The following is a 10,389-nucleotide window of genomic DNA, read 5'->3' as shown; positions in this document are numbered from 1 at the left end:
AATTATGGTTTCACTCGCCTCCGCGTGACGCTTTGTGGCGCTCTTATAGCGCGCTCTATTTAAACACTGGCGACTTCTCCAGATTACATCTCTTATTTTTTTATTAATCGCTTGGATATATTTTGATCGAGTGTCAAAATTGAAAAAATAAACGCAGTGGTAAAACAAGACGAACGTGTATTTCCAATGTTTGATTTTATGATACAGTAGTTGTAACATTACACATACAGGATTTTTTGATGATATAACAAATAAATTAAACGTACAAAATAAAGCGACGAAGATAATTGAAATTATAAAAATTTAATTAATTGTAAATCCTAAAATATTACGAACGCTTACGATCCTACAAAACTATACAAAACTATAGCCCTGTGTCTGTTAACTTGGCAGTAATGGTTGGCGAAATATCACGTTATCTTGTATCAACAACAAATAAAAAATAACGAATAAATGAATTATTTAAATGATTGTATGTGTGCATTGTTTCTAGTACTTTCTTCTCTGAAATTCCGAATAACTTGGTAACTGTTTACTGTGTCGCGCTTCATTTAATTAACTATATTGATTTCTTTTGGCAAAGTTTGAAAGTATAGGTAGTTCTACTGAATCAAAGTTGTCTTTACCTGTATTACTTTTTTGTTTTTTAATCGGTTACTGATGGTCATATTTTGATCTACTATTCATAATTAAAGCTTGATAATCATACTCCTATTTGCATTTGTAATACAATATAGGCTATCTGCTACCTAAGTGATCCTCCATTGTAACAATATGAATGTTGTCACCGATTTTTCAAATAATAACTTAATCGTAACAAAATAAAGCTTGTCATTAAGAACCAACTTGCAGGGACCGATGCCAATACGTAATATCTTTCGTCTGGAACATTAAATAAGCAAACACATTAAAATTTCCCGAAGATTCCCAACAATTAATAGAGCTTTCATATAAAATTCAATTGTTGATTTTGAATTAAGTTACGAAACCACAGGCTCTCACATGATATCACTCATACATAGATATACGTACGCTTATAAACAACAACAAGATATTCGAGGTCATATATTTATTTATAAACAGAAGTCTGGGACAAGGATTTAAGGTAAATGTTAACAAACCATTCCATAGTACCAAGTTGTTATTAAACAATCTGATACAAATTAAAATAATTTTAGCATTTTACAGGGAAAACCCACTGCCATCAAACAAACACTGACTCTTTTTATTTATGAGCATGATACATTTACAATAAGCGCATGCAGGTGAAGGGTAGGAATACAATAACGAATTAAATTACGACGGAAAGTGAGGAATATAGCTTTAAATGTACCTGAAATCTCAGATCTTACTTGCTCGATATTATAAAATTTACCTGTCATTTGGTCAGATCTCTTTACTGCCGCCCAACCTAAACTTCTTTCAACTGCCATTTTCCATTTTGTATACCTAGCATCTCTCTCTATAGAAAGAAGAAAAACATTTCGTAAAAGATAAAATATAGACGTCATTAAATTTGAAAGCTTTTACCTTCTGGAGTGGTCGTTGGTAAAAATGTATCACTGGGCACTCTTTCTATCTCTTCACCTTCTAATTCCCAAACATCTATACCTTCTGCATGCCCTGCAGCCATTGCAGCACCTAACGCCGTGATATCCGGCATCGTTGATCTGACTGCCAATAAGTACAAACATTAATGCATACGTTTATTTATTTCTGGTAATACTTAATAAGGTGTACTTACATACTGGCGTACCGCAAAGATCTGCTTGCAATTGCATAAGAAGATTATTTGTTGACATTTTTCCATCCGTATTTAACTTAGTCAATGGAAAACCACAATCTTTGTACATAGCTTCTAAAATATCTCTAGTTTGGAAACAAACAGCTTCTAATGATGCTCTTATTATATGCTGTTTCGTTGTAAATGCAGTAAGACCACAAATAATTCTGTAAAAATATTTTTAAGTAAACAATATGTATATCGATTTTATATGTAGCAAGACTTCATAAAGTTGTACTTACCCCCTCGCATCTTTTCTCCAATATGGAGCGTACAGTCCCGTAAAAGCTGGTACAAAATATACGTCGCCAGTACTGAAAACACTTTGAGCCAAATGTTCGCTTTCATGAACATCCTTTATAAGTTTCATATTATCTCGCAACCATTTAATAGCAGCACCTGCTACTGCAACTGAACCTTCCAGCGCATAAACAGCTGGACTATTTGGACCCAATTGATATGCCACTGTTGTAACTAATCCATGAGAAGAATGTACACGCTAAAAATTGTAACAGTTTATAATTCCTAATCAAATACTAGAACGAATCACAATATATTATCTATCTATATCACATACTGTCGTTCCCGTATTACAGAGCAGAAAACATCCACCTCTGTATGTATTTTTCGCTTGTCCTTTCTTTAAACAATTTTGTCCAACTAACGCTGATTGTTGATTTCCTAAAATCTAAAAATATGAAAAGTCCTATATGTCTGACACATACATCAATTTTTTCAAATGTCTGTAGAAATGTAACTTACACCAGATATGGTGATACCCTTTAATGGACCAATCGCAATACTTCCATAAATTTCAGCGCTGCTTTTAATCTCTGGCAATATTTGCATAGGAATGTCGAAATATCTGCATAACGTGGGATCCCATGAGAGGGTCTCTATGTTCATTAACATGGTCCTCGACGCATTAGTTACGTCAGTAATATACAATCCACCATCTTTGCCACCCGTTAAATTCTGTAACCATTTTTCAATGAATTCTCTGGATCATGAATGTCATCATCTATCATTCCTTTTGCTGTAAGGTATAATAACTGTTTTCGAATCCTAGACAAGCTCTACGTTCAAACGTACAGTACTCACATACCCAAACGATCCAAGTGTCCATCGTGCCCACTTTGCATCGCTTATCTCGCATCGCTTTTCTAACAGTGGGCACGTTATCTTTCATCCAACGAATTTTTAGTGCCGAAAAATACGGGCTCACTGGTAAACCGCATAATGGTTTGATATGATTTTTACTTTGATCCGGAAACTTGGCTATTATCTGATCGACGATCGGATTCGTTCTGATATCAGACCACACTGGAATGATAGAAGGATTAATAAGCGTTATATTATATTATGATATTATATTATATATATTATATTATGATTATCAAGACACACCTATCGCATTATATAACGGTTCACCGGTCGTTGAATCCCATGCCAATGTGGTTTCTCTTTGATTTGTAATACCGATCGTTATTATTTCGTTTATCTTCAATCCAAGCACATCCAATTTCCGGACAACATCTTTGATGCACGTCTTTACCGCGAAAAGAATCTCTCTCGGGTCCTGTTCCATCCATCCTTCTTGCGGACTTATTTGTTCTATGTCGATTTGATGAGATGCCACTTCAGCTATGTGTTTTGCATTGAACACCTGCAACGCAATTCTGCTTTATTTCCATTTTATGTTCCTCTTATTTCCGAAAGGTATAGATTCAATTAGTATACCATTAATGTTAACAACTCTATGTACGCGAGCAATCTACACATTCATAGCAGGGATCATAACAGTTGTTACAATCCAAATTAAAGAAGTTACAGTATAAGAAGTACTATCTCAGTTTAAATGATTTCGGTCAAGAATAGCTGATAGTAAAAGGATTCTACATGAAAAATCAACTCAAGTAAAGTCAACGTCGAATAACTATACACTGTACTGTAAAAATGTCTCACCACAAAGCGAACGGTCCGTGTGCCAACATCAATTACTCCGATAAGAGGACCCGATTTCTTCGTCAAGTTTTGCATTGTATCTAAAAAGCAAACGTAATATTATTACGGCGTTACGTTTACAAGATCTGGCAAATACAGTTTTGAATTGTAAAGTAAAAAGAAGAATGTGAACATGGCATGTGCAATGGCCGTCTCACAATTTTATTCAAACGACGTTACTTGCAATCTGATTTAACGATTCTGTCGTACTTCTGTTATACAAAGAGAAGGATTAATAACATAATAAATGATATGCTCTTTTATCATGCTTCATTATGTCCTTCGATAACCCGTGAGTAGGTTGAAACGATAATGGTAAGATTAGAAACCAGCTTGATACGTGATATGCGAGAAAATCTCCAAAAGTCAATCTCTTAGTCAATAACGCGATTATTAATCTTTCAACGTACTTGCAAAGTATTTGGTAACCTTCGTATATCAAGCTTATGTCATTAAATTTATCTAATGCTATGCTATAATGTTCGTTAAATCGTTGTACAATTGTAAAAACCTGTTTTCCTTCGGATGTTCCATACGATTTATATACATATATGTACGTATATAGGCTTGCCAATTTTAAACAGAATTTACACGGACTATTCTTCGATCGTTCGCCAATCAATTGTTTGTTATTTAGCTTAGATCGTAGATCTTAGTCTGATCTAATCATCGATATAAGATAAACCAAAGTCTGTTGCGACAGTTCCAAGTTCAATCTTCTCCACCGAGTCCAGCCTTCCTTGTACCGATGTAATGTAAGATTAAAACGCTTACCGATTAAAGATAAAAAAGCAGACTATAACGCTATACCCTTCGATTAGGAAACAAACACTTTCCGGTCGACTTTATTATCTCGACACCTTCAATTACACATCACGAAATCTCTTGATGAAAAAATCTAACATCATTTTTCTCACTTTACAAAAATCTTTACAAGAATACAATGAAAATTTCACGGAAGATGCTCCCCGTCGCATCGCGTAGTACGAGAAGAGCGGGAGTGAGCGTGTGAGTATCGTAGCGACTTTTTAAATCGGAATAGAGCAATACGGAAGAGGCATGAATTCATTGTCGCTGAAGGCTAATTATCTCTTCCTGCTCTTGACCTGTTCTCCACTTTGCAAAATTTAAGATACGTACTTGTTACAAAAATACTTAACGAAATATATTGAGCTAATGAATAAAATTATTAAATGCGCTTGTCACCTCTTACGAAATTTATATCGAGCGATGAAATAACTCGCCTGTAAACTTCCGGTTCTATTGCTACTATGTGCATATATATACTGTGCTTCGGTATATGAACTTTAAACTGGTTTTTCGATTGTCTCGGTGTTTCAGGCGGCTCTTCTTTGTACATCAGCAAGGAGGATTTTATCTGATGCCCCCTGATCGTGAAGAAGCGATAATGGAATTCTTCTACAGATAAAACTTCCTTGCGATAGGTGTGCAAATGGGTGGCGAGAAAAAGAATTTGTCGGGTAAAAATTAATTGGAGGAAAAATCAAAACTATATAGACAGCACGTTAGTGAAATGACATATGGAATTTTTGTCGTCTTTTTTTTTTTTTTTTTCATTTACTCTGCTGTTATGTGAATCGCTTGTTTACGCAAATATTGTACAGTTTTGTAATTATAAAAATATCGAGATGTGCACAAGCAACCAGTAGCATCATTATCAACGTTGTTTAATTAACTTCACTCGTTCTAATCGTATTAATTTTTCTTCAATATCGTATTGATTCGACAATATAATTATAAGATAACTTCGACATCATATGCCTTTTCAAAAGGCCACTATTAAATCCTCTACCCTCCACCAGAGGAGCACTAAAAATAGGATTGCTCGAAAGACTTTAACTATCACCCCTTTACAAAAACACCTTCTGGCTTGTCTTCCACTATCCTGGACGATCCATCTGGAACCACTCCAGATAGTTTTACTAACAAGTCTGAGACTGGTAGACACCGAAACACACTCTTGTTCCTTCTTATCGCGATGGACTCTCATATCGTGGACTGCGCTCAATATCCCATATACCGCCATCCATATTTCCTTAAATCGCAAATTGACTCCATACTATACGAATTAAAATTTCCTACCCAATTTTTTTCTCCTACCAAAACAAAAGTAAACCGTGTCGAACGACCAAGGTAACTAGGTCTCCTGCGATTCTCCTGCAAACTTGCTCCAATTTAAGGCACGTATAACACGCGATCTCGGTGCATCGAGAGCTACAGCGCGCAGCAATATAGATATATTGATAGCGATAACCCGAGATGCACACGCGGGCTCGAAACATATCATCTTTCAACTCAAATGCATCTTGATAAAAATGGGTTAGATTGCCCAGCCGCAGAGGTTCGCTCACATTTACAAATAACGATGCGTCGTACAAAATATTTTGTCCTCAACTGTCTACACGATGTTGCATAACACGCTACTGCTATAAACGTGCATTTTTGCCTTCTACTCCCTATGCTCATCTGTCTGCGAACAGGTTTACGCTCTTCGACCGAGTTATGCTATCGATTTTGCTCTTCAATGGGAAGAAGTGAACGAGAGCCCTGAGGAAATGAGGCCCGTCTCATTGTGCAGAACAGAATCATTACTGAAGAAATACTTTGGCATTTTTTAATTTGGGTCATGCTCGAAATTTGAAGATGTGGTTCGCGACTCGGACGTAAATACGTCTTTCTCTATGATTCAAATTCTCTATTGCTCAACGTTGACGAGTATGTACTTTATATAACATCATTTATATAGATGATAGTTGTTATATAAATAGTATAGTATATAAATAGCAAGTTAATAGTATATAAGTAGAAATAAAAAATATAGATAGTAGTTTATATAAATTTCCCGTTTCGAAAGCCAAAAACTATTTTTTGTACGATCGCGACCTACCTTAAATAACTGATTTGATTACGTTTGCCTTCAAAACGTCCATACGCAATTAGAGAGTGTTTGATACATACTTTGGCAGAAGAATCAGCAAGATACGAGACCGTCAATCTCGTGAAACTTCGCGCGACACGTTATGCATCTATGTGTTGTGTTGCATACACAATGCCAATGCTCCTTGTTCCGATTGCAAAACCCCAACCCATCGTGTTTAAATGCAAATATACTTTTATCATTCTTTGAACGCTACCAATAACTAACCGAAATAGTAATAATGGAGTTTGGAAATTTAAATAATCTCATTTACGACGTTAAAGGCGATCGATCTGAGAATGTAATCAAAATCACAAGCGCGCGTTAAATTGAACATTCTTTCTATCAATCGTTCCTATCCGCTATGCACACGCGCATAAATATATTTATATATTAATTATATTGTATTTTTACATTTTTAAACAGACTACTAATGCACTGTACAATTATAAGTGCACATATTATCACGTTTTCTTCAACAGATTCGAATTTCTGATTTTTTCCTTATCTAATATTTCTATTTATATCGCTCAATTCTTGAGTTTCAAATATCGACGGTTCGAAGATCGACGGTTCGAAGATCGAAGATCGACATTTCTCTATCGTTTATTATCGGACATATCTGATAAAAACTCTGGCTCCACATATAACTCCCGATAAAAAGGATTAACTTACAAAGAATTCGACAACTGGACGAACACAAGAAAAATCATCGATCGAATGCTGCATCGATATTGCAACCTGCAACGACTGGATAGCTTTCTTTTCTAATTTTCCAAAACTGACAACGACGTAACGATTCCTTTTTACACGTTACGATTTTATCGAAGACAAATCGGCCGGACTCACCTTTCTTGTTGAACGAGTAATACTTGAAGATACTCGTTCTGCGACCGGTTTGCGAGTGGTCTAGCTCCGGGTAGCTCGATTCGTCGAAAGTCCCATCTTCGTCCTGTTTCATTTCTTCGTCCACTTCTGAATCCCCGTTTTTATTTGCAATTCCATTCACAATTTCTTCCTCCATGATCGATAGATCGATAATTTAGTGAAAGCGGCACACGTGCCAATTCTTCGCGAAACAGAAGAATGTTTGAACCGTTGACTTTTTGTGCCCGCCACCACGGTCAGAGTCAAATGATTCGAACACAGTTCTCCGACTAGAAAAAAAGCGAAGGTCATTTATTAAAATCGTGTTTATTAGCACACCTTCCCGATGCATCGGACACGCTTCGACCACGAGAATACGCGCGAACCACCGGTGCTTTTGTTCGTTCGCCTTCTGCTTTCCTTACCTCTTGCTTCGTCTCATCACAAAACTTATTACGTACCGTTCCAAGTTACGTTCCTTCTCGTCTCTCTCTCACTCACTCTCTCTCTCTCTCTCTCTCTTTCTGTCTCGAAAGATACTTGTCCGTTTGTCGCGGTTATCGTCAGCAGCAACAGCGACATTCTAAAATTAACTGTCTATCGTTCGATCCCACCCGCTTTCTCGTAATTCGCGCGTCCCCTATTACCATTGCAGATTATCTGCCGTTATTAGCATTTTCATGAATTCCCGCGCTTTTCAACTGATCCATTCATATCAAAACTAACTGTTCGCTACTCGCATGGCCTCGTTTCGTTTTCTCCATCAGTGATGTTCAATTTTGTATAGTTATAGTAATAAAGAATTGACTCAATCGGTCTTAATCTGAATCAAGAATCACGTATATAAGCATTCGTTAAACATTCTTGTTGCACAATTGTGATTGTAGCTTCATTTAATAATTATCTAATTGTCAATATATAAAATAAAATCGCAAATAGGTAGATATAAATAGATGTGTCTATATATATGTATATATATACATATAGGTATGCAATAAAGTGCATCGTAAAGCAAACCAAAGTAATAGAATCAAAATAATGCTGCTGCTGCTGTGTGAATAGAAGTTTATCATAACAAATACTGTTCAAAATGTAGACTCCGATAAGTAAAAATTGATACTACAATTTATAATAAAAGAACGAAGCAATGAAACGTTAAAGAATATTAGAAAAACAAAATTTAATACCTAGACGTCGAAAAACAATAAAATACAATTACTTATATAAAAATGGCAAAAGATAGTCTATATATAACGCTTCCACGGTGATAGTTTTATCGTGAAGTTTGCAAGCAAATTTTTGTGATACGTTCATAAGGTTTTAACCATAAAGTACCGGACACATAATGTGGTCTTGTAAAATGGCCCCAATATGCGCTGATCGTACCCGGGAAGCATCTGACTATCCAACATTACTTTTAACATCTTGCTCTTATATATAAACTGAACGCAAAATCGAACACTAACGAGAATACAGCAGGCAATCGTAGCCACCTAGTGGCAAAATGAGAACTAAAGCTTCTGCTATTATTCGCAAGTCGCTGTATTACTTGGCGCGAAAATACAAAAAAGAAACTATTTACGATGGTATAAACAAACAAATTACCATCAACGTGCACATAATGTCACTATTACGTTATATAAAAATTATTGACCGATTTTACGTTATCCATACGTATGTTCGTTTTTAAACAATTCTTATTAAAATAGAAGATTTAATTCAAAATAGAATTTAAAAACATTTCTTTATAAAAATTGGATACAATTGGATACAAGTTATGATATTACAAAAAACGAATTATTCATCCGATAATTGTAGTGTGATTAATTAAAATAACTTGTCTAAATTAAAATACTAGCAACCTTATTTAACCGCATTACCGATTATATTTGGTGCCTGTCTTTTAGCATGTACTTACATATGTAAAACTAATTCATTTTCTAATATGTGATGTAACTCGATCTTTGACGGACGGAACCGATATTAAAATATACTGCGATACGTGGCGATATATGAAATACAGAAGTCAAGTATAATCACGCAGGTTTGCTTTGCAAAATGATTGACCACTACATTTTTCTTTTTCCAATATCTTATCATGCAACAATTAACCATAAAATTGACTCAAGTATGAAAATTTCTATGCATAAGTATATCTCTATGTATAAATCAATGAAATATAGTAATATCTCGTTTTAATATATTCATATATAACTATTTAACGTACGTCACCCACGTGCTATGGAATTATGGGATTGTTATATCATCTTGCGAATTAGAACGATGAAAAAAAAACACGAATTATAAATGAAACATCTTTATTGAACAGTTTCTCGTGACTAGTGATTATATTCGCAAGAAAAGGAAAGTTGTTGAAGTCATCACAATAAGAAAAACACGTTAAATACTTACGAAAATGTTACAGTTGACAACCGGCAGAAGAACACTTAACGCCCCAGTGTGAACGCAGTTATGATCAGTATTTAAATACACGATCATCGACACGTTTTCTAATTTAACGCATATCTGGCTGATAGGTAATAGAAAATAAAAATCAAAGAATATTGGCGGCACACGTAATAGAACATATTACTTGTCATATTGCCTACTCTACTATGCCTTAGCTTGTTGTCGTTTGGTGGAGAACTCAAGACACTAGCAGCAGCCATGTATTGAAGGTAGCGCAATAAATGGCGATGTTCAACGTGGTAACACTGTATTTACAACTGAAGTTCTATTTCCGATGTTTGAAATATTGTATCAGAACGCATAGATGGGTTCTGATTAATGTTTTCTT

The 10,389-nt window shown here is 35.3% G+C and overlaps 1 protein-coding gene across 4 annotated transcripts; it reads right to left on the bottom strand.

Annotated features, from left to right (window-relative positions):
• Positions 1-160: 160 nt before the first annotated feature.
• LOC126919232 (glycerol kinase) lies at positions 161-10,289 on the bottom strand. 4 transcript variants are annotated; one of them, XM_050728143.1, is made up of 12 exons: positions 10,005-10,289; positions 7,575-7,882; positions 3,749-3,828; positions 3,191-3,449; positions 2,889-3,106; positions 2,546-2,758; positions 2,361-2,471; positions 2,026-2,282; positions 1,745-1,950; positions 1,531-1,674; positions 1,376-1,462; positions 161-882 (listed from the first exon to the last, which is right to left on the bottom strand). In XM_050728143.1, exons 2-12 carry the CDS (start codon positions 7,747-7,749, stop codon positions 785-787), a joined length of 1,848 nt encoding a protein of 615 aa, XP_050584100.1. In that variant the 5' UTR covers positions 7,750-7,882; positions 10,005-10,289; the 3' UTR covers positions 161-784. The 4 variants fall into 4 exon arrangements, with proteins under 4 accessions (XP_050584100.1, XP_050584102.1, XP_050584103.1 ...); XM_050728145.1 differs by lacking the exon at positions 10,005-10,289 and adding an exon at positions 8,018-8,036; XM_050728146.1 differs by lacking the exons at positions 7,575-7,882; positions 10,005-10,289 and adding an exon at positions 4,562-4,771.
• Between the last annotated feature and the right edge of the window lie 100 nt (positions 10,290-10,389).

This window comes from Bombus affinis, chromosome 8 (assembly GCF_024516045.1).
Source record: "Bombus affinis isolate iyBomAffi1 chromosome 8, iyBomAffi1.2, whole genome shotgun sequence".
In the NCBI taxonomy this organism is placed as follows: domain Eukaryota; kingdom Metazoa; phylum Arthropoda; class Insecta; order Hymenoptera; family Apidae; genus Bombus; species Bombus affinis.
This window is presented reverse-complemented; position numbering and strand designations above follow the sequence as displayed.

Excerpts from the sequence above, each read along its gene's own strand:
- LOC126919232 (XM_050728143.1), bottom strand. The coding sequence starts at position 7,749 with ATGGAGGAAGAAATTGTGAATGGAATTGCAAATAAAAACGGGGATTCA. Across the intron at positions 3,450-3,748 it reads CACGGACCGTTCGCTTTGTG|GTGTTCAATGCAAAACACAT; the intron begins GTGAGACATTTT and ends ATTGCGTTGCAG. Across the intron at positions 883-1,375 it reads GAGATCTGACCAAATGACAG|ACGAAAGATATTACGTATTG; the intron begins GTAAATTTTATA and ends TTAATGTTCCAG.